Here is a 23,504-nt window from a genome sequence, read left to right on the forward strand (position 1 = left end):
GGTGACCATATGGCAACATGGCTGTTTCGCCTGTGTGGCACCGAGAGCCGCAGAGCGCTCTCTGGATTGTTTTGTTTGTGGTTTTGATCCTGTCTGGCCAGATCTGACTGGATTGCCAGGCATGTGAACACCGGGCGGGGGAGAAATATGTCCTGTCCTTCTGTGGAAAAGCCTTGGAGAAATGTGGTTTTGGTGTCTTCTCCAGCCCCTGGCCACCTCCTCAGGAGCCGAACACGTTTTTTTCTTGCAGGGATGGTGCCCCGTACTGTGAAAAGGACTACCAGGGACTCTTTGGGGTGAAATGTGAGGCGTGTCACCAGTTTATCACAGGGAAAGTCCTGGAGGTAAGTGGCAGACCGGCTCCCTCACAGCTACCGCCATCTTCCTCAGCGGCCCTCAGAAACACACAAGAGGGGACCCTTTCCCACCTCCTCCATCTTTTTTTCACCTGTGGAGAAAGAAAGTAGTCGCAGGTGACTGTTTTCGAGAATTGAGGTGCTGCACTCTCCTCAAAGGCTCATGTGGAAATTGGAATAATGGAGAATTTGCAAAGGAAAAAAAAAAAGAATGATAAGGGTTCTGATGGGAGTTATGTAGGAGAGGCTATATTAGACCATTTTCATTTTTAGAAGTTAGATAAGAGTAAATGAAGAGGGCGTGAAATCATGTGTGTATACATCCATGTGTGCGTGTGTGCATATGTGTATGCGTGCATCTGTGGGCGTGTGCAGATTCAGGAAGCAGAGGCTCAGAATGGAAGCTAAGAAAGGAAGAGTGGGGGAAAGGTAGAGGCGTTGGCTTCCCCAACCTTCAAAAACCACATCCTGTGTGACCCAGAGCACCCTGTGGCTGGGGCTGAGCTGAAGCCTGTCAAGTTCAGGTGCGACCGCCTCCAGCTAGGGAGCTTTCTTCCTGCTTTCTCAGCAGCTGCCACACAGGCTTCTGCCTCTGGGCTGAGCCAATTCCTCTGGGGTGAGACACAGAATTCTGGGGCCAGAGTTCAGAAGGAGTCACTACCCTACTTCTCCCAGGCCTGTGGGGTGTCAGCCAGGTCCAAGGAAAAAGTAAGACTGCCTCATCTGTGGCCCACCTGCCAGCATGGAGAGTATGGCCCAAGCAGAGGTGGGTCAGGAAGCCCCACAACTAGGGGGATGACTACAGGTCCTGCAGCTTGTCACCTTGCTTAGTCAGGCACCAGGCTGCTGAATCCACGGAGCCATCCATGTTCCACCTTCCCAGCAGGGCACATTTCAGAGACACAGACACAGATCCAAGGCCCCCCCCACCACGGTGTTTCTGGGCTGTGCTGTCTCTTCCATGGGGTTTCACAGCAAAGGTCCAGGGTATCCCCCTAAATCCCACTGTAAGCCCTTTCCATGAAGCACAGAGGTGCCAGCATTGGCTGTGTGCTGGGACCTGGGCAGCTGATTGCATTTGGGAGAGAAGGGTGTGGTTGTGGTCAAATGCAGTTGCCTTTTAGCCCCAGGAAGAGGGTTCTGGGAAGAGGGAGCAACACCTGCAGAGGCTCAGAGGTGAGGAAAAGCACAGGATACATAAGAAATGTCAGTTGGGCAGGAGCACGGATGTGACAGATGATGCTGGAGAAGTGGGCAGGGTCCCAAGAGTCACATTCTGGAGTTTGGGTGTTACCCTAAAAGCAGTGGGAAACCATTGCACTGCTTGTAGCTGGAGTGTCATGTGATTAGACCAGGTTGTTGTGTAAAGAATCTATGAGAGTTCTCAAATCTATGTACACACATGTTCACAGCAGCCCTATTCACATCAGCCGAAAGGTAGAAACAACCCAATGTCCATCAGCAGGTGAATGGATAACAACACGTGGTGTATCCAACTAGTGGAATATTATCCAGCCTTGAAGCAGTGCTGCCGACCACAGGATGAGCCTTTAAGTAAAAGAAACCAGCCACAAAAGGCCACATATTGTATGATGCCATTTATATAAAATATCTAGAATAGGTAAATCCATACAGATAGAAAGCAGATTGGTAGTTGCCAAAGGCTGGGGGAAGGGGAAATAGGAAATTACTGCTTTACGGATGCAGGATTTCCTTTTGGGGTGATGCAAATATTTTGGAATTAGCGGAGGTGGTTGCATAGCATTGTGAATGAATGTACTAAGTGCCACTGAACTGTTCACTTTAAAATGTTTAATTTTATAGTATGTGCATTTCAGCTCAGATGTTTTTTTAAATGGCTGGAAAGCGAGTTGGGGTGGAGACAGGCCAGCTAGGAGGCTACTGCAGAACTCTGGGCACAAAATGATGGTGGTGCTGGCTGGAGTGGAGCCTGAGAAACGGGCCCCCGCCTCCGCACACACAGGAAGGGTGGAAAGAGGTTCTCTCATAGCCTTTTCAATAAAGCTTTAATTATTGACCCAAGGACACTTCAAAACTAGTGTCTTGACCAGGGAGAAAGAAGCATATCCCCAGGAAGGCTGTTGGAGAAGGTGGATGGGACCCACCTGATGGGGAGGTTGGAGTCCGAGCAGTCCCATCACAGCGCTCAGAGTGTGATGCACAGGAGGTTGGTGCCTCCCCTCCTGGCCCTGAGTCCATCCCTCATCCCTCACCAGAGAGCTCTTCTCAGAAGTGCCCTGACTGGGGCCTGACACCATTTCCCTTGGGGTTCCTGAGTTTGATCTCTTGTGGAGGACTGAAATAAACCTGTTGAGTTGCGAGCAACTTGGAAATTTCCTTCTCCTCCTCCTTCTTCTTTCTTCTTCTTCCTCCTTCTGCCTGCTTCCTCCTCCTCCTCCTCATCCTCCTTCTTCTCCTCCTCCTCCTCCTTCTTCTCCTCCTCCTCCCTCCTCCTCCCTCCTCCTCTCTCCTCCTCCCTCCTCCCCACTCCTCCCTTCTCCCTCCTCGCCCCTCCTCCCTTCTCCCTCCTCCTTCCTCCTTTCTTTCTTCTAACTTCTTTCTTCTTTCTTCCTTCTAACTTCTTCGTCATCTTTTTCTTTTCTTATTTTTTTTTTTTTTTTTAGAGACAGGGTTTTGCTCTGTTGCCCAGGCTGGAGTGCAGTGGGACAATCATACCTCATTGCAACTTTGAACTCCTGGGCTCAAGCTATCCTCCTGCCACAGCCCCCTGAGTAGCTGGGACTACAGGTGCATACCATCACACCCAACTAATTTTGTTATTTTTTGTAAAGAACAGGAGAGTCTCACTCTATTGTCCAGGCTGGTCTCTAACTCCTGCCCTCAGGCAATCCTCCCACCTCAGCCTCCCAAAGTGCTGAGATTACAGGCATGAGCAACCAAGCCTGGCCCTCATAAAAAGAAACAATAGAACATCAGAATGATTTCCCAGATGTCCAGCTGTACAGAGAGGCGAGAAAATACTGAACGTGGTCCCCACATTTGTGACAGCCATGTTTGCAGTCTTCTTAGTCCACATGTGGAGCTGTGTTCCCCCAAAACATGTTGGGGAGGGAAAGGGCTCTGTGTGTATGTGTGTCTGAGTGTGTGTGTGTGTGTGTGTGTGTGTGTGTGTGTGTGTTGATTCCCTTCAGATTTAGCTCAACAGCTGTGGGGAAGAAAATCTAAAATAAAGCTAGATCCAAGAACATGCCATTTGGAAGAAACATCTGCTTACTCTGTTTTCTGCTTCAAGACCTGAGTCATTTGGCATTCACTGTGGCTGCAGAGGCCTCTTCTCAAATTGGCTTCAGGTTTCTGTGAAGGCCGTTTTGTGAGGCTTAAGACTTGGAGACTTTCCATGCGGGGCTTTCAGAGTTGAGACGTCTGGGAGTAGTTTGCACCATGTTCAGCCTCAGATTCAGAATCCACCCAGCAGACGTAGTCCTCAGATGGGCGTGTGAGCTAGAAAAATGTCCTGCAGGGTTATCACACTGACGTGTGACGGCTTGTGAGTCGGTTTGGCTTGGTTACCAACACAAAGCAGGACGGTCTCCACACACTCCTCCCTCGGCCTCTCATGCTTGGGTCTTGGTGGTGGTGAAATATTATGATGGTGGATTTGTTGTAAATACTGTGAACCTTGGGTTTTTCTGGTTTTTTATATTTATTTTATCCACAGATGAATTTATTTTATCCCTTTACAAATGTATTAGTTTTCTGTGTCAGCTCTAGCAGTGGTGGCTTAAAATAACAAGCTAAAACAGTTCTAGAGGTTCTTGAGGTTAGTTCTTAAACTGAGTTCTCTCAGTTCTTGAGGTTAGACGTCTGAAAGCAAGGTGCGGGCAAGGCCATGCTGTCTCTGAAGGCTCTAGGGAAGGGCCTTTCTTTGCCTCTCCCAGTTTCTGATGGCTCTGCGTGTTCCTTGGCTTATGGCAGCCTCCAAATCTCTGGCTTTGTCTTCACGTGGCTGCCTTTTCCGTGTTGTCTCCTTTTCTCTGTTACAGTTCCCTCTGCCTCTTTCCTGTAAAGCCACTTGTCATTGGATTCAGGGCCCACCCAGATAATCCAAGATGACCTCCCCATCTCAAGATCCTTTGCTTAATTACATCTGCAAAGACTCTTCTCCCAAATAAGCTAGCATTCACAGGTTCCAGGGATTTGATATGGAGTCTCTTTTGGTGAGGATCAGGTCACCATTCAACCCACTCGGGTAAGCCTGGGAAATCATGTAAATATCATCCCAGCGAGGCCTGCAGACCCTGTGTGGTTTTAATTTAACATTCACTGAGCCCTAAGAGGACCCTAAGGCCTCTCTAGGTGTGGTGTCACCAGAGATGCCACCAGACACCTGAGGGTCCTTTGAGAAAGAGAAAGGTCACTGGACAATGATAGAGAAGAGATGCTCCAGGTCTGGCTGTGTCACTCATTCCTGAGTGACTTAGGGCAGGTTGTTCAGCCTCTTGGGGCTGTCTTCATTTCCCAGGTAAAGAGACTGGCATGTAACCTCCAGCAGCCCTCGAGTTCTCTCTGTCTCTGCCATTCCTTAATCCTTGTAAGCCCTGAAAATTACATCAGCTTGAATGGGTGGGGAGGCGAGCCTGAGCACCAGCGGCTCAGGGAAAAGGCTCTGGCTGGAGCCAATCTGAATCTGTACTCACCAGCTGGGGGCCCTTGGGCAAAGCTTGCCACTTCTTTGAGCCTCAGTTTTCTTTTCTTTAAGTGCAAGAACTGAAAATATACATGTAATTCCAAGACTTGGGCTGCTAGACCTCCTGGAGTCCCTTCGGCTCTAAGGATCTGAGTTCTAGAATTCTCATGTCTTGGCTGTAAGGGATCAGACAGAGCCAATGGTTCTTTTTTTCTGGAAACCAGCACGTAGCACTCAGTACAGAGCATACACTCAAATTGTAGCTTGATTTCTCATCACTTGCTTTCAGTTTTGTTTTCGACAGCAAGATTCTCTTTTTAGGGAGATCTCGCTATAAATGGTACATCTTCAAATGCTTCTGCTGATTAACCTATAAATTTAGGAGCGTTCTGAAGATATTTACAACCTGCCTCCTAATTAAGAAGCGCAGGGGCAAATTAGTATGAGATACTCCAGTTTGCTCTCTCCATCTTTTCTCCGAACTTCTCTGAAGCAGCCTTCCTCCCCCTTCCTTCTCCCCTCCTCCTCCCCCTTCCCCTGCCCCCACCTCCTTTCTGCCTAACAGCCTAATGGTAACAGGAAGCTAGAAGAAACTTCAGACTTAGGTCACTAATGTCATGGAGGAGTGGGGCATCTCTTTGGAATGCATTTCTTCCCATCTTTGGTAGATAAGCCCTAGGAGAGCTCTCACTCCAGCAGACATCCTTTCCAGGGTACAGGTGGTTCACCTGCTAGCCTCATAAAGAAAAGAAACAGCAACAAAATGGTTGTTATTATCAATAGCAACAGCTAGTTTCAAAATGAAGGCAGCTCGTGGTGGGTGCAATCAAGTAAGGACTCCCAAATTTATAAGGGGGTTAGTCTCATCTCTCCAACCCTGCATTTAAGCAAGACAGCAACTGAGTTTCTTGGTCTCTCTTTACAAAGATATGACATCTCTAGGCACATAGTTAAAAGTAGATTTTTTTTGATGGTGCTTTCTTAAGATATGGAATCTTCTCTGGAACACCACACTCTTATGTAATACTTCCCATACCTCTTTTTGTTGTTGTTGTTTGAGACAGAGTCTTGCTCTGTTGCCCAGGCTGGAGTGCAGTGTTATGATCTCAGCTCACTGCAACCCCCACCTCCTAGGTTCAAGCGATTCTCCTGTCTCCTCCTCCTAAGTAGCTGGTATTACAGGTGCACACCACCATGCCCAGTTAATTTTTGTATTTTTAGTAGAGATGGGGTTTCACCACATTGGCCAGGCTGGTCTCGAACTCCTGACCTCAGGCGATCTGCCCGCTTTGGCCTCCCAAAGTGCTGGGATTATAGGCGTGAGCCACCTCGCCCAGCCCCATACCTCTTTGGATTAGATAGAGGTTGAGTCTATTCTTGACAAGTGTTTGGGAAAAAAAGCAAATGTCCAACTGAAAACAGAAGTCTGGAGGGTAAAGGAAAAGGTTTTGTCCCACGTGTTCTTCCCCTAGTCTTGGGCTGTTTTACCAACAGACTAACAAAGGGTGGGCTTGACTTTCTCTTGGCCTCTCAAGCTGTCTTGCACAATTCCTATGCCCCCAGGGGCTACCTGTGTGCACGGAGCACTGCACTGGTTCACTCAGGACAAAGGCGCTCAGCCCTCTTCCCACACTGCAGAGTGGTACTTCCCTGAGCAGGCACCTGCCAGGCTGCACGGGAGCATTCTTTTGTTCTCTTCCCTGAAAGGAAAGTTGTCTTAGGTGCATTCTGACCACAGAGAGAGAGGGCGGGGCTCTGAGTCCCACGATTTCCCTTTCCTCACATCACCGCACCCAGCAATCAGTTGGCCTGGGCTCATCTGGTCTTTCCAGGCGGGCTGGTGGCACCTGTCCTTGTGTCGCGTGGTATTTACTGTGCCGCCTGTGCTCTCTGGGAACGTGCAGTGATGTCTGTGACAGCCTGTACACCCACCACATAAGAAAGAGCCTCAGATGGAGCCGAGGGAAGTCCTCTAGACCCTGGAATGCCTGTCCATTCTGCCCTACGGGGCCACCCTCCCCTGTCTTTATCTGTTAACTTGGAAAGGGTGGATGGTGGGACAGGATTTAGACTCACTTTTAGACTCCTCCTGCTGAACTCCTGGAGTGAAGGAAATGGAATCACAATGGGATTCAGCCAAATCCTTTTCCTCGACTCTCAGAGGAATTAAAAACTGGTGGTTCTGTTTTGTTTTGCTTTTGGACTGATTAAAAAAACTGCTTTTTCACAAAGCTGAGGGACAAATGTTTATGATGTTTCTGAGGCGAATTCACATTATAAATTGGAGGCCCTTGTCCCCTTCCTTCTTTTTGGCATAGGTATTTTAAGTATGTTATGTTGCAGTAATCATAAGCGGTGAGTAGGTCTTCTTCTGGGCTAAGCTATTCTCTAGTGAGCAAAACATAGGTTATCCTAGGATGCTTGCATGACATCTAATCTTTTTGTCACCATCAGAGATGTAATTTGCAAAAGAGAAGCTGAAATGTCAATTCCCCTTTTCTTGTTCTGTGTATATCATACACATGCAAGGAACAAATAATAACCCGTGTCCATGCTGAAGGCTAATTGCATTCTTCTCATTCTCACTGTGCTCAGAGGAATTCATGCTTTCATCCAATTAATTAATTGTAGACCCAAATATTTTTGAGGATCATGGAAGCGAAAAAAAATCAAGTTATCTGAGTATACTGGTTGAGATGGTCTATGTCCCAGTAGGCAGGGAGCCACCACTGTCTCCTGACTTTGTATAATATTTTTAAAATCTGCAAGTGATCTCGTAAACATTTAATTCTCACCACAGGCCTGCAAGCTGGTCAGGGCAGTTAGTTACTGGTCACCTTCATTTACAGATGAGGCTACTGAGTGCTCGAGACTCTGGAGCTAATTGGTGTGACAGAACCATGATTAGAAAATAGATCTCTTAGGTTGGTGTATGGATACAAACATGCAGTTAGAACAAAGAAGTTCAATGTTCAGCAGCAGACTAGGGTGACTACAGTTAACCAGCAATATACTGTATATTTCAAAGTAGCTGGGAGACATAGAGATGATAAATACTGAAGGTGATAAATACTCCAGATACCCTGACTTGAGCATTATACATTATATGCATGTAAAAAAATACTCATATGAACCCCATAAATATGTAAAATATTATGTATCAATAAAAGAAAAGGAAAATAGATCTCTTTCAAGTCTCAGAAGATAGGGACATACACACATAGAGACAGAGAGAGAGAGTGAGTGAGCCTGAACTTTATTATCTACCTGACAATAATCATTACAGAAAACAAATAATTTGCCCCTTGATATAACCTGCTGAAGGACCAAAACTTACCATTCCTGGTGGATGGCAAAGGCCTGTCTCAGTGGCCCTTTTATACCTATTCTCAGGACAATAAACATGTACTGCTTGGTTGGTTTACTTTTTACCAGTGTAAAATGTCACTGAAAATCAGTGACTTTGCTCATAGAGTCTGCTGTGTTTCTGTGCCTCATAGTCTGGCCTCCTTGAATCATCTGTAGCCTCCACCAGGCCATCTGGCTCTGCCCTTAGAGAATGTTGTGGATGGACGAAGCTGTCTCAAGTTTGAGAGCATATTTTCTTCATGGAGCTCTAGTCTCAGACTCTGTAGATCAATGGACAGTCAGGAAGGCCCTGTGAAACAGGGTCAATATTGAGACACTGGTCACCTTGTCTATTGTCAGACCATCACTTGACAATAAACTGGAGAAACTGCTTCATTTTAAATATGAATTAAGCAAAAGGTGGTATATTTAGAAAATGGAATATTATTCAGCCATGAAAAGAATGAAGTTGTGATATATACTACAACTTCGAGAAACCTTGAAAACATTATGCGAACAAAAAGTCAGGGCCAGGTGCGGTGGCTTGCGCCGGTAATACCAAGACTTTGGGAGGCTGAGGTGGGCAGATCACCTGAGGTTGGGAGTTCGAGACCAGCCTGGTCAGCATGGTGAAACCCTGTCTCTACTAAAAATACAAAAATTAGCTGAGCGTGGTGGCAGGTGCCTGTGATCCCAGCTACTCGGGAAGCTGAGGCATGAGAATCACTTGAACCTGGGAGGCAGAGGTTGCAGTGAGCTGAGATCATGCCATTGCACTCCAGCCTAGGCGACAGAGTGAGACTCCGTCTCAAAAAAAAGGAAGAAAGAAAGAAAGAAAAAGACAGTCACAAAAGACCATAATTGTTCAATTCCATTTGTATGAAATGTGTGGAACAGGCAAATCCACAGAGACAGGCAGTAAGTTAGAGAATGCCAGGGGCTGGGGGAAGGGGGAAATAACGAGTGACTGCTAGTGGGTATGGGGTTTCTTTTTGGAGTAATGAAATGTTCTAGAATTAGACAGTGGTGACGGCTGCACAACTCAATGAGATAGTCATTCCTCAGTATATGCAGGGGATTGGTTCCAGGACCACCATCCCCCTGGTAAATCTGTCAGACTTAAGTCCCAAAGTCAGTCCTGAGGAACTGACTTATATGAAAAGTCAACCCTCTGTGTACAGAGGTTTTGCATCCCTTGAATGCTGTATTTTCAATCCACGTTTGGTTAAAAGAAAGGGAACCATGTGGTTCAAACCCATGCTGTTCAAGGGTCAACTGTGTACTAAAAATTACTGAATTATATACTTTAAAAGGGTGAATTGTATGGTATATGATTTATCTCTCAATTTCACATACACACATCTACATATCTAGCTATCTATACAAGAATGGGCATTCAAGTCAATAAATGTCTTAATGCAAGATTCTATGCTAGGCTTGGCTAGGCACGGTGGCTCATGCCTGTAATCTCAGCACTGTGGAAGGCCGAGGTGGGAGATCACCTGAGGTCAGGAGTTCAAGACAAGCCTGGCCAACATGGCAAAACCTCATCTCTACTAAAAATACACAAATTAGCCAGGCGTGGTGGCGCAAGCCTGTAATCCCAGCTACTCAGGAGCCTGAGGCAGGAGGATCGCTTGAACCCAGGAGGCAGAGGCTGCGGTGAGCCGAGATCATGCCACTGCACTCCAACCTGGGCAACAGAGCAAGACAACATCTCAGGAAAAAAAAAATCTATGCTAGGCTCTTTCCCTCTGTGGGAGTCTAAACTTTTGTTCCCTTATGTGGCAAGAGGTTGCCACTGCACAGGACGTGGCCTTGATTGTAGAGTGTAGCTTAGTGAATGTAAAATCTCTCCAGTGCTGGGAAAGTAGACTCCAGTTGAAATCCAATACATGGTTTGTGTTGGTTGGTTTTGCAACACTTTATAGGAGAACAACAACCTGGTGCTAATATTTTGTCCCCTTCACGGCTAACAGGTTAGGAATTGACCCAGTAGGGCAGAGCACATTGATTGAATGAATGATTTGAGGAAAATCTGTCTGATTCACCCAAAGCTGGCCACTTTCTCAACAGGAGGAAACGTGTTATGACAGGGTACCAGCAGACTGCATTCCCATGCAGTAAAGATTTAATATTTATGGAAAAATCACCCCATTTCCTGTCAGCACAAATGGAAGGGCTTTCTTATCTGGAAATAACAGTTTGAAAAGAATTTCTATTTATCTTGAGTTAAAAGGATGTTTTGTTTTTTTTCAGCGTTATTTAACTTCAGAGAGTTGAGCTCATGGCTGAAATGTGTGAGCACGGGAATAACTGACCCGGCAGGTCAAGGGAGGCTCTTCCAGGAAGTCAACCAGGATTATTGAGCACGTGCTAGGAGCCCCACATGCGGCGGGATGGTGGCGGGGGTGGGGGGTGGGTCACAAAAGAAACTGTAAGATTTAGGACTTGTTTTCAGAGAGATAAGGCATGCATCTTTAAAAGTCATGGAGTATCCAAGCTGAAAACTTCCTGGAGTGTCCCAGGAACCCCTGCCCCCCACCCCCTCAGGGATCATGAGTGCCCAGGGCCGTTGCAGCTTCTTCAGAGACCCAGGGCGTATGGCAGTTGAGAAATGGCTGGGATTCAACAGCAGCAGAGAGACACAGCCTGCGGCCTGGACAAGTTACCACCAAGTGCAGTAAGGGATAGAGTTCCCCGACTGGCCACTATTCTGGGCACCAAAATGATGTCCGCAGAGTAGTCCTTTCTCCTCTCCCGAACCCAGCACATCAGGGCATCAGAAGGACCCCTGCATCTGCTTTCTTAGGGACACAGAGCAGCACCCTTCCCCTTCCTGCTTTTCCCTCCCAGCTCCCATCCCCGGCTCTGCTTACCTCTTCTTTTACCACTATAGACATAAAAGGGGTGATCATGCCCCTTCTTCTAAATGATTGATTCCAGGGTGCCCCACCTACCCGACAGAGGTGATCTTCAGTGAATTCCAAGGTGATTTTCATGACCTTCTCTTGGGGGAGCAGAAAAAGAGTTTAATCTTTGGTGGTGTCTCTCAGTGCACAAAGATAATCCAGGGCCAGATGTGATAGCTCATGCTTGTAATCCCAGCACTTTGGGAGGCCAAGGCAGGAGGATCACTTGAGACCAAGAGTTCAGGACTAGCCTAGGCAACACAGTAAGACCTCACTTCTACTAAAAATTTAAAAAATTAGCTGGGTGTGGTGGTGCGGGTCTATAGTCCCAGCTATTTGGGAGGCTGAAGCAGGGGGAATGCTAGAGCCCAGGTGTTCGAAGCTGCAGTGCTGCAGTGAGCTATGATCATACGCCACTGCACTCCAGCCTGGGCGACAGAGCAAGACTGTGTCTCAAAACAAACGACAACAACAAAAACACGGTAATTTTGGACCCACAGTATTAAACGGCCAAGTAATGGGCACACACAGTGAATGTCCTGAGTTCAAGAGAGATTTTTGGTGATTACTAGAAAGAAGTCGACTTTGGTTCTTGAGGAATGGGTAGTAAAGGTGAGAAATTTATCTTTGTTTGATATTGTTACTGAAGGATTTGTTCACTTTTTGCCAACCTTGTTTCTTTGATTTTAAGCATGTGATTTGATTGTACTGTTTGATTTTATTGCAAGATTATAATAATATGTCCTTTGCTATTCCAAACCAGTAGTCAGCTTATAAATTTTATTTTATTTTTTTTGAGACAGAGTCTCCCTCCATCACCCAGGCTGGAGTGCAGTGGCACTATCTCAGCTGACTGCAACCTCCACCTCCCAGGTTCAAGCAATTCTCCTGCTTTAGCCTCCCGAATAGCTGGGATTCCAGGCGCGTATCACCACACCTGGCTAATTTTTGTATTTTTTACTAGAGATGGGATTTCACCATGTTGGTCAAGCTCGTCTTGAACTCCTGACCTCAAATGATCCACCCACCTCAGACACCCAAAGTGCTGGGATAACAGGCGTGAGCCACTGCACCTGGCCAGTTTAAAATTTTTTTTAAAATATTTTCTACTACAGACTAATTTTAGCTTAATCATGAGGGAAACAGAATTTTTTGGGTTCACTCAGACCCAATCTCCATTTGAAAGACTGACCCTACTAATCCACTTGTATCTGCCGACCTAGCTGATGGTGGTGGAGAAACAGACAAGTGGGTCTCTACACCCGAGCCAGCCTGATTCCTGGAATCTGGGTTGGGCCTCTGCTGGGCATTGTGACTACCTCCAGCATCTTTAGCTTTTGGGTTCATAATAAGTCACACCAGAGATGGCATCTCAAGCTACTTTGATTTTGTCCTTGTGATTCCTTGGCTTGATTTTGTCCTTGTGATTCCACCCGCTTGGCCTCTCCATGAATGTTTAACTTGGAGGGGTCTATGTTGAAAAATGGCACCATCCAAAGGTCAGCAGGATAATTTCTGTTCTGGGCACAGTATTACCAGGCTAAGGATATGAAATTTTCCCCAGGGCCCAGGAGATGGTATGTGCTCCAGGGGAAATGGGAGCATTTTGTTCCTTTGGATCCAGTGATGCTGTGCTGAGGGGTCTGCCACCATGGACAGGCTGCCTCCTCGTCTGTTTCACACCTGAATGTGCTTGCTTCCTGGACCTAGTGGCTTCCCGCCTTGGGGAGGATATGGTGCCAATTCCAACAGATGGACTTGCTTGTAGTTTGCCAGCTAGTCAGGTGGAGGGAGTCAGGGCTGGTGCCCATCCAGCCCAGTGGAAATGAACTGGTACAGAAATTCCTCCTGAAAAGGAAAACTTTGGAGTGGCCTTGCAAATGAAAACTCTTCATAAACTATTTTAATGGCTCCATAGCAAAACACAAAGCTGCAGGCACCTTGAAAACAGGGATAGAATTTGGAATTTTGGAGCTTGATGTGGCCTGGATAGGTAAGGTGGAAGGGAGAGAAGAGTGGTTAGCAGAAAGAACTGATACAGGCCAGGTGCCGTGGCTCATGCTTGTAATCCCAGCACTTTGTGAGGCCAAAGTGAGCAGATCACTTGAGGCCAGGAGTTCAAGATGAGCCTGACCAACATCGTGAAACCCCGTATCTACTAAAAATACAAAAATCAGCCGGGCATGATGGTGTGCACCTGTAATCCCAGCCACTCGGGAGGCTGAGACACGAGAATTGCTTGAACCCAGGAGATGGAGGTTGCAGTGAGCTGAGATGGCACCACTGCATAGACACACCAGGACTTGATCCCAGAAGCCACACTTAAAGCTAAGTAATCTGGTGGGGGGCAGTGGCTCATGCCTGTAATCCCAGCACTTTGGGAGACCGAGGCAGGCAGATCATGAGGTCAGGAGATCGAGACCATCCTGGCCAACATGGTGAAACCCCGTCTCTACTAAAAATACAAAAATTAGCTGGGCGTGGTGGCATGTGCCTATAATCCCACCTACTCGGGAAGCTGAGGCAAGAGAATCACTTGAACCAGGGAGTTGGAGGTTGCAGTGAGCTGAGATCGCATCACTGCACTCCAGCCTGGGCAACAGAGCCAGACTCCATCTCAAAAAAAAAAAAAAAAAAAAAAGGCTGAGTAATTATCAGCCAGTTGTTTACATGTTGAGTCCCAGCACCTGAAGCTGGGATAGGTCTTGACCCTTCTCATCTGGAAACTCACAAATTTGGAAATTTGCTCAGTAAATCTGAAGATGTCTCATCCTCTAATTATTACGATGTGGGCAATGACACTTACCTTGTACAGGCTTCAAACAGATAGTAAGAGTCATCTGAGACAGTGCCTCACATACCAGGCCTCAAGAAATATTTTTTCCATTTTCTTCATTTATAAAACACAGATTTTGTAAAAGCCCAATATTTGGAATGAACTTACAGCTTCCTGTTTGAATGAAGGAGTCAGGCTCACCCATCTCTGTTTACTCGCTGATGTAGTTATATGGGATTATTTCAGATACACAAGTTAACAGTCATGTTGATGCTTGGATTTGAAAATTTCTTAAATCACTTAACTTTAGACATTCACACACATTTATGCCCATAAATTCAATCTACCATTGTTTCATGGTATATTTTTAATTACCTTTTTACCAGGCATCTGATAACTGCTCAATAAAGGTGTGTGGATAAATGATTATTTTTCCCATAGTGAATTTTTGCCATGTCCTTTAACCAAAAACGTTAAAGACTTCACATACTCTTTAGGCCTAAACTTCTCATCCCTTTACTAAATACCTATTTCTGGCTGAGTGTGGTGGCTCACACCTGTAATCCCAGCACTTTGGGAGGCTGAGGTGGGCAGATCACCTAAGTTCAGAAGTTCGAGACCAGCCTGGCCAATAGGGCAAAACCCCGTCTCTACTAAAAATACAAAAGTTAGCTGGGTATGGTGGTGGATGCCTGTAATCCCAGCCACTTGGGAGGCTGAGGCAGGAGAATTGCTTGAACCCAGGAGGTGAAGGTTGCAGTGAGCCGAGATCGCCCCACTGCACTCCAGCCTAGGCGACAGAGTGAGACTCTGTCTCAAAATAAATAAATAAATAAATACCTATTTATTTCACTCACATATGAAATAAAGGCCCAAGTGATTTTTTTCTGTTAATGTTTCTTTTATTGCATCTAGCTGGATATAATCTGTTTAAGTATAAACTCCTGGAGGATTTGCGCTGTCTGTTTAACTGCTCTGTATACTACCCAGCACATTTACTGAGACAGGGCCTTCATCAGTATTTAGTATGACGGCGAAGAGGTCTCTTAACTTCTGTGGACTGCCAAAGTGTGGCTTTTATATCAACTCCTTGAACCTGAGCCTTAGCACTGAGTCCCTCTGGAACAGTTTTTAGCCAAGAACACCTGTGATTAGTAGAAGCTTTGTTGAGGCTTTATTACATACCATAAAATTCACCCATGTTAAGTGTATGATTCAATGACCTTTAGTAAATTCACAGAGTTGTGCAACCATCATCACAATCCTAATTTAGAACATTTCCATCACTTCAAACGCATCCCTCTGCCCACCCTTTGATTATTTTTAATAATGTTATTATTTTTTTGAGATGGAGTTTCACTCTTGGCATCCAGGATGGAGTGCAATGGCGCGATCTCAGCTCACTGCAACCTCTGCCTCCCAGGTTCAATGGATTCTCCTGCCTCAGCCTCCCAAGTAGCTGGGATTACAGGCGCATGAAACCATGCCCGGCTAATTTTTGTATTTTTAGTAGAGACAGGGTTTCACCATATTGGCAGGGCTGGTCTTGAACTCCTGACCTCAGGTGATCCGCCCGCCTCAGCCTCCCAAAGTGCTGGGATTACAGGCGTGAGCCACCACGCCTGGCCCACCTTTGGATTATTTCCTCTTCACGTTCTTTCCCCAAATCGTGTGCATGCATGTGCACAGGAGGCATGCCAATGGGAAAGGTGGCTCAGGTCACTCACCAAGGGCTGCCCAACCAGGGAGGTGACTTGAACCTCTTGACTACACACGGCGGTGTTCTTCACCCTTTTCATCTGGAAACTCCCAAATTTGGAAATTTGCTCAGTAAATCTGAAGATGACCCATCCTCTTTGACCCCATCCCAGAAGATATAGAGATACTTCGTTTTTATTGTGGTAAGAACACATCATGAGATGTACTGTCTTAAATTTTTAAGTGCACAATACAGTATTGTTAATGATAGGCACTGCATTGTGCTGGGAATCCATACTTTAAAAAAGACATACAGGTGATTGTTAGGCATAGTGGTTTTAGAACCTCAGCCTTAGATGGTAAGACCAATAAAAAATAAAATCCAAAAAGAGAAACTGATCATCCAAATACAGGAGAGTAGAAAGAGGATGAAGAGGCCGGGCGCAGTGGCTCACGCCTGAAATCCTGGCACTTTGGGAGGTTGAGGAGGGCGATCATGAGGTCAAGAGATCGAGACCATCCTGGCCACCATGGTGAAACCCCATCTCTACTAAAAATACAAAAATTAGCTGGGCGTGGTGGCGTGTGCCTGTAGTCCCAGCTACTTGGGAGGCTGAGGCGGAGAATCGCTTGAACCCGGGAGGCAGAGGTTGCAGTGAGCCAGTATCGCACCACTGCACTCCAGCCTTGCAACAGAACAAGACTCTGTCTCAAAAAAAAAAAAAAAAAAAAAAAGAAGATGAAGACTCGTGGGTAGTGAGCCTAATTCTAATGCTCAAGTTACTTCTGGCCATGCGACTAGAAGCCTGGGTAAGTGTTCCTTTTTACCTTTGTAAAGGGGGACACCTTCGCTCCTCTGACAGACATTGCATGCTAATGTCTCAAACATGAGGTGAGGTGCAGGGGTTACAGAGGTAAAAGGTACCATCCTTAACCCCAAATGGCCTTACCATCTAAGGCTGAGGTTCTAAAACCACTATGCCTAACAATCACCTGTATATCTTTTTTAAAGTATGGATTCCCAGCACAATGCAGTGCCTATCATTAACAATACTGTATTGTGCACTTAAAAATTTAAGACAGTACATCTCATGTTGTGTTCTTACCACAATAAAAACGAAGTTATTCATGCTTTTAAAAAATAATAAAGTATGGATTCTCAGGCCTCACCCCAGACATTCTGATTCAGGAGGCCTGGGAATCTGCATGTGAACATGTACCCCTGCCCTGGGTGATTCTGGTACAGGGAAGTCCACAGATGCCACTTTGAGGATCTGGCCCTATAAGGGTGTGGTGAGGACACATTGGTGGAGGTTTCTGACTCCTCAGAAGAAAAATGCACTAGAAATTTAGGAAGACCCCTCTAATTATTATAATGTATAAGCCAATAGTTTCCCCTTCATTTTAGAAGCACAGCTTTGTTACTAAAACCTTATATTTTCTCAGCACTGTTTGGGACTTCTTCCAAACCAGCTTAGAGAGATTCCACATGTCTATATAAAAGGGTCTTTTTATTTCCTGATCTTTGTGGGCAAATAGTCTCCATAAAAAATTTCCTAAATCATCCTAGTCTTCTTAAAAATGACAAATGTGGCAGGGCAGGGTGGCTCACATCTATAATCGCAGCACTTTGGGAGGCTGAGGCAGGAAGATCACTTGAGGTGAGGAATTTGAGACCAGCATGGGCAACATAGTGAGATCCTGTCTCCACAAAAAATTTAAAAATTGCCGGGTGCAGTGGCTCATGCCTGTAATCCCAGCACTTTGGGAGGCCGAGGTGGGCAGATCACAAGGTCAAGAAATCGAGACCATCCTGGCCAATGTGGTGAAACCCCACCTCTACTAAAAATACAAAAATTAGCTGGGTGTGGTGGTGCATGCCTGTAGTCCCAGCTACTCAGGAGGCCGAGGCAGGAGAATCGCTTGAAACTGGGAGGTGGAGGTTGCAGTGAGCCAAGATCACACCACTGCACTCTAGCCTGGGCAACAGAGCGAGACTCCTCTCAAAAAAGAATTTTTTTTTAAATTAGCCAGGCATGGTGGCTCACACCTGTAATCCCAGCTACTCAGGAGGCTGAGGTGGGACAATAGCTTGGACCCAGTAGTTGGAGGTTGCAGTGAGCCATGATTGCGCTATGATCGTGCCACTGCACTCTAGCATGGGTGACAGAGATCCCGTCTCAAAAAAAATAAAGACAAGAGTTGTTACAAAAATCTTTCCATCATCCTAAGAAAAAGTACATTAAAAGGGCTGTGCCATCACTGGAGAAACTTCCAGTTCCTCCTCTGTTCACATGCATAGAGAGCCTGCAGCTTCCCCTTAGTCACTGGCTCACCTGAGATTTCTGCAGGGATGGTTTCGTTGAAAATGAGGCAGTGTGTAAAAAATGCCTGCAACACAGCCAGTAGGTAGCCAGTAATTTTCTGCTACAATTAAAAACACACAGTACAAAATGTACCAAAAATATGAATCAAGAAAGCTTGCTAACAGAGGTTTTTCAATCATATTTGTCTCAGACAGTACTGCAGAATAATATGGAAATTCTGAAGTAACAAAGGGGAATAAAAAGTTGAACTCAGTTTTGTTATACTTTTGCATAAGGGGTTCCTTACATGTACCTCAAAAGCAGTGACTTTCGAGAGGAGGCTGCAGGCTGTGTGATGGCTGTGCTCAGCTAGGCACCTTTCCATCATCTCAAGTCCGAGAAAGAAACTCAAAAAGCCTAAGAATCTGGTTTCAGTACAAGCTTCTGCCTCAGGGACAATCACTGTCGGTTTCACGTGCAGACAATAGTGAGTGAATGCAAAGAAATGGTACTTTCCTACCTGCATTTAAAAAAAGAAAGAAAGTAAATCTACTCCCCTCCTTTTTTGGGAACATGGACTGGCCCATTGTGGTTGCTGGTGTGTTGATCTAGTAAGTAAAGCGAGGAGAGGAGGCGTGAGAGAGTGTGCCGGCCCTCTGCACACGGGAAGGGTTTCCGGAGTGCGTCTCTAGAGGGATGCACGTTGCCTTAGCCGAGCTTCAGAGAGAAGCCTGGTATGTAACCCAGGCGGGCGGGAGCCTCAGTCTGTCGGGCTGAGGTCTGGCATCTACAAAGCCTCCTGGCTGTGTTCTGAACTTGAAGCCTGGAGGAGTTCTCTGCTCAGCACAGCCAAGGAACAGAATTAGAAGAAAAGGAACCCTGGCCTAAGGTAAAGCGGGCATTGCACAAGGTGACCTATGTCCTTTGCTTTGCGAGGCAGATGTGAGATTTCTGGCTTCCTTCGTGAGGTCGGAGGCCGCTGGGATCCTCCAAGTGTGGTGGCTGGATGCTGGCGACAGAAGTCACTTTCATTGCCCTGACATACATTTATGTAAACTTTTTGTTTTCCTGATGATACAAAAGAAACGACAGGAGCTTTTGTTCATCGACACAGAACTAGACTGAAGGGCAGGAAAGGCTGGTTATTTATTTCACTGAGAAGTGTAGTGCGTTGACCTTTTAAACAAGGCTTACGTTTTTTTAGGCTGCTACCCACAAGATTGCAAGGAGACTATGGTTTTCAGACTTTGGAGTTGTTTTGTTTTGTCTGTGGTTTGTAGAGCTCTGTGAAATTTACATTTGAGTCCTGTTTGGGGGATTTGGTGGTGGAAGTGGCACGTGGGAATGAGTAGATTTAGCTGTTACTGTAAATTTATGAGATTTTTTTTTCTTTAAGTAATATCCAATAAATGAAAATAAGGAAACAAAATGTTTGGATGTTATTTATGTTTTATTGCAGCTCTAGGTTGGAAGAGCTTGACAATTGCCTCTCTTTCCACCTTTGATATGCAGTAAAAGAAATCTAGAGATTCTGGCCTTTATATTGAAAATAGTTTTCCTAAAAACCTAGTTATTAATCGAATCATGCTGTAAAGACTTTTTTTTGGGAAAAGTGTTTTAAAATGTGCTATGCTAGCATGAAAGAAGAAATGGGACAAGAAAGTTATCTCATCTGTGAAAAAAATAGATTTATGATGTTGGAAAAGAAAAAAAGAAAACGTGAGTTTGGCCATAACCCAGCAGGAGTGTGGTCGCTATAGCAGCTTCATTTGTCACTCAACTGAGATTGGAGACCTAAAAGAAAATTGAGCCTGTTTTTCTCTGAGACAGCCTCAGAAGGAATGTTAAGAGGATGTGAAGTTATTTAGATTACCAAAACAGGTTCTGACAAGTAAGTGAAAATAACTCATTAAAATATAATTGTTGCCATTCTATAAATGGATCAAAAGGCTTGTTGAGTCACTGCATACTTATAGAATAGGTGAATTTGCCACGGCTCATTGGTATAAATTACTTTTGAGAAGGCTTTTTAAGACTAAGCGTGAGGCCTTGCCAAGCATCCCTTATAACACTTAGAATGAATGTTTTGACCAATGTTTTCAAGGGGGTTGCCTAAGCATTTTCATGTGTCAGTGAGTCTAATCCTTGCATCAGTGGCTTATCCAGTAAGCTTAGGGAATATTATATCATGACAACAGAAGTCTGCAGATTTTTCTCTTCAACTAAACAATAGCTCACCTAAAAGGACAGAAAGGGAACTACTCAGTTCTTGCAACCTGACTTTCTGGAGGGATGGTCATGATTTTGGCGCCTGTAGACCAGGGTTTCTCAGCCTCAGCATTATCGACATTTGGGGTGGGATTATAGTTTGTTGCAGGGGACTGTCTGTGAGATGTCTAGTAGCATCCTTGATCTCTACACACCAGGCGACAGTAGCACTCCCTCCCCAGCTGTGAGAACCAGAAATATCTTCAGACACTGTTAAATATTCCCTGTGGGCAAAACTGCCCCTGGTTGGGAACCACTGCCAGAGGGAAACCCGTCTTGGAGCCTACTGCTGCCAATGAGGGGAAAGGGGCTATGAGAGGAGGCTGGAGTCCCAGGGAGGTCTGGAGGGGTCCCAGGAATGGTGGCAGGACAGGTGTTTTTGCCTGACCATTTGTTTTTTATTTTGTTTGGGTTTTGTTTGAAATCACATCTTGGGAATGGGGGATCAGATTCAAGGACTGCTGCGGATATACATTCTTCTGCCCCCTTTTCCTTCTGTGCCCTTGTGGGACTTATTTTATACAGTGCTATGATTGGTATAGTAGTCAAACTTCTTTCAATTGAATTCTAAAATGCATTCTGGGGATACACTATTTTTTCTTTTTTCAAAAAGAAGCTTATATAGTGATCCATTTTATAAAGCAAATAGTTACCCATACTTTTCCCTTCTGTAAATACAGGGTTTTTTGTTGTTGTTGTTTGTTTGTTTGTAATGTGGGCTTTTAGTAAATCTGGCCATGCCTGTTAGCTTTTTTTTTCTTCTGGAATCTGCAAATGAATGCTTTCATTTCTTCTTTCTTTTCGCCCTCTGTACCAGTGGGTCTCAAACTGTTTTGATTTTTTTAGGAATTGGGCCTTGTTTTGTGAGTGCAATTGAAGAATCACAGCTTTTTTCCAATTTACAGATAACGATGAAGTCAATGGCTGGGATTTTTTTATGTTTAAAAATGTTCTTACACCTTTAGTTTAATGCTACTGCTTGTTTGCTCTCAAAGGTTTACAGATTACAAAATGCATGAAGCTGTGTTTGCCACTTTTTCTTGGTGTTTCTCCAAGAATATAGTACATTGCACTGAGCACCGTGACTTCCAGGAGCTACCACCACCACCCAAACCAGATGAGATGTACCACTCCATAGCGCTTAGCGGTGCTTGGCATTGACTGAACACACAGGGAAACACCTTGACTTACTGAAGTCTATTCTTGGTGACAGATCTGGACTGGCCCATAATGTTATCAGAGAGCTGTGGTTTCTGCTTTTGGTTGCAAAGCAAATCTTGCATTTATCTCCACCTGGAGGTACCAATGTGACACACACCATGTGCTCTCTAAGTAACAGTTCTTCGTAATTAAAATTCACCCTCTCCCCACATTCAGTAGACCAAAGATCCCTGAGTGCAGCAAATGTGAGCATTTTAGGTCTATTTGCCCCCAGGATATAGCACAGTGCCTGCTCATACTATTTGCTCAGTCGTTGATGAACAGACAAATGAATGTCAATGATTTCTATGGAAAGACCACCGAGGAGCTTGGTCAGCAAGCTCACATGTCTGCAGCCTGTGTCCGTATTTCTGTATTTTTTTTAAGAGGACAAATCCGGTCACCATCCAAGCAGGTTTTAATGTCTGAGGGGCTACCAGAAAACTCTTTGAAGGATACAAGAAGAGTGGGTCTGTGGGTTGTAGAATTTGGGCCTTCATAAGGCCCAGAAATTAAATTTCTGCTCTTACTCTAAACCCCACAGGTTAATGCTGCTTCGTGGTTTCAATAAGATAAAGAGCACACTAACCATAGGGTCTGGCCCAAAGGCAAGGTATTTACCACCTCTTTAAGAAAATTCTCCAGTTGAAAGAGCTTATGATCAGAGGTGAAAAAACAGCCCTTGTTGATCTATGTGTCCTGGGGGGAGTCAGGTGGTGCTGCCCAGAGAACCTACCTGGTTCTCTGAACCAGGTTATCAGGGCAAGGGGGGTGCAGATGGGGCAGATGTCTTGAAATTGGAAGTTTCCAGACTGTGCAGAATGTAAAGATGCCATAGTGAGGGACAGAGAAGCCAAAGATCCTCTCAATCTCTTGCTTTGGTTCACAAACTAACCCCAGCTCCATGAGTTTTTTTGTTTTGTTTTGTTTTTTGAGACAGAGACTTGCTCTGTTGCCCAGGCTGGAGTGCAGTGGTGTGATCTTGGCTCACTGCAACCTCCACCTCCTGGGTTCAAGCGATTCTCCTGCCTCACCCTCCCGAGTAACTGGGATTACAGGTGTGTGCCACCATGCCCAGCTAATTTTTTGTGTTTTTAGTAGAGATGGGGTTTCACCACGTTGGCTAGGCTGGTCTCAAACTCCTGACCTCAAGTGATCCACCTGCCTCAGCCTCCCAAACTGCTGGGATTACAGGCGTGAGCCACCGCACCTGGCCTAGCTCCATGTTTCTAAGCAGAGCCCTGGGAATGAGCAAGTGTGAGCCTTTCTTGTGCCTTAAGCTGCAGAGGCTTAAGGTGCGGCCTTTGCGGGGAGGGGACCTTCATCAAAGAGGAAACAAACCCTGCTGCTTTATTATTCGCCAAGCCTGGAATGTTTTTAGCAAATACGTGTTTGTGTCCTTTTCAGCATTGCTGGTTCACACTGAGGCCATTTGTTGCTCATAAACACTAGATGAAGCAAAAATACTTGTTTACACTTAAGACTGCTTTTATCTTTCCTCACTGCTGAATAGTAATTTTTTACTAGATTGTCTTGGTTCTCTGCAGCTGGTTCCTTGTGTCTGTGCTCATATCCGTATACCTTGTCCAAATAAACGTACTTTGAAAAGATAGAGAATTGTGTTTTGTGAAGTTTAGAACATCCTCTAACAGAGTTTAAGCTGAGCTTTCTGCTTTGTTTTGGCAACTTGTTTAGGATGCCAAATGTATCTGGTCTGGCAACAGATGAAAGAAGATGTTGGCCCTTATATAACCAAGTTTAGGGAATAAGTGGGAGGTGGGGTGGATTCCCAGGTTTCCTTTGTGTTTTGAAAAGAGTTCTAAAGCATAAGGAAAAAATGTGTTTGACTGGGTTTTTGTTTTGCCTTTAAACCTTGGAATTTTGAAAGTCTATTGAAATATCTTCTCCTGCCTTGTGCAGCCATCTGAGATTAAGTTCCTGATTACCTACATCTTCCCTCCTCTTTCATTC

General features: G+C 45.3%; 1 protein-coding gene across 14 annotated transcripts in view; it reads left to right on the top strand.

The window, feature by feature from the left end:
- ABLIM1 (actin binding LIM protein 1) overlaps positions 1 to 23,504 on the top strand; it is a 334,526-nt gene that overhangs the window by 224,759 nt on the left and 86,263 nt on the right. For 9 of the 14 annotated variants that reach the window (XM_030806674.1, XM_030806700.1, XM_030806691.1 and 6 more), the window contains exon 6: positions 251 to 344. In XM_030806674.1, the coding sequence (XP_030662534.1) occupies positions 251 to 344 (94 nt within the window). Of the gene's footprint in view, positions 1 to 250; positions 345 to 18,187; positions 18,955 to 23,504 lie in introns of those variants that run through there. The other 5 variants (XM_030806717.1, XM_030806707.1, XM_030806713.1 and 2 more) reach the window with 5 other exon arrangements.

This window comes from Nomascus leucogenys, chromosome 3 (genome assembly GCF_006542625.1).
Source record: "Nomascus leucogenys isolate Asia chromosome 3, Asia_NLE_v1, whole genome shotgun sequence".
NCBI lineage: Eukaryota > Metazoa > Chordata > Mammalia > Primates > Hylobatidae > Nomascus > Nomascus leucogenys.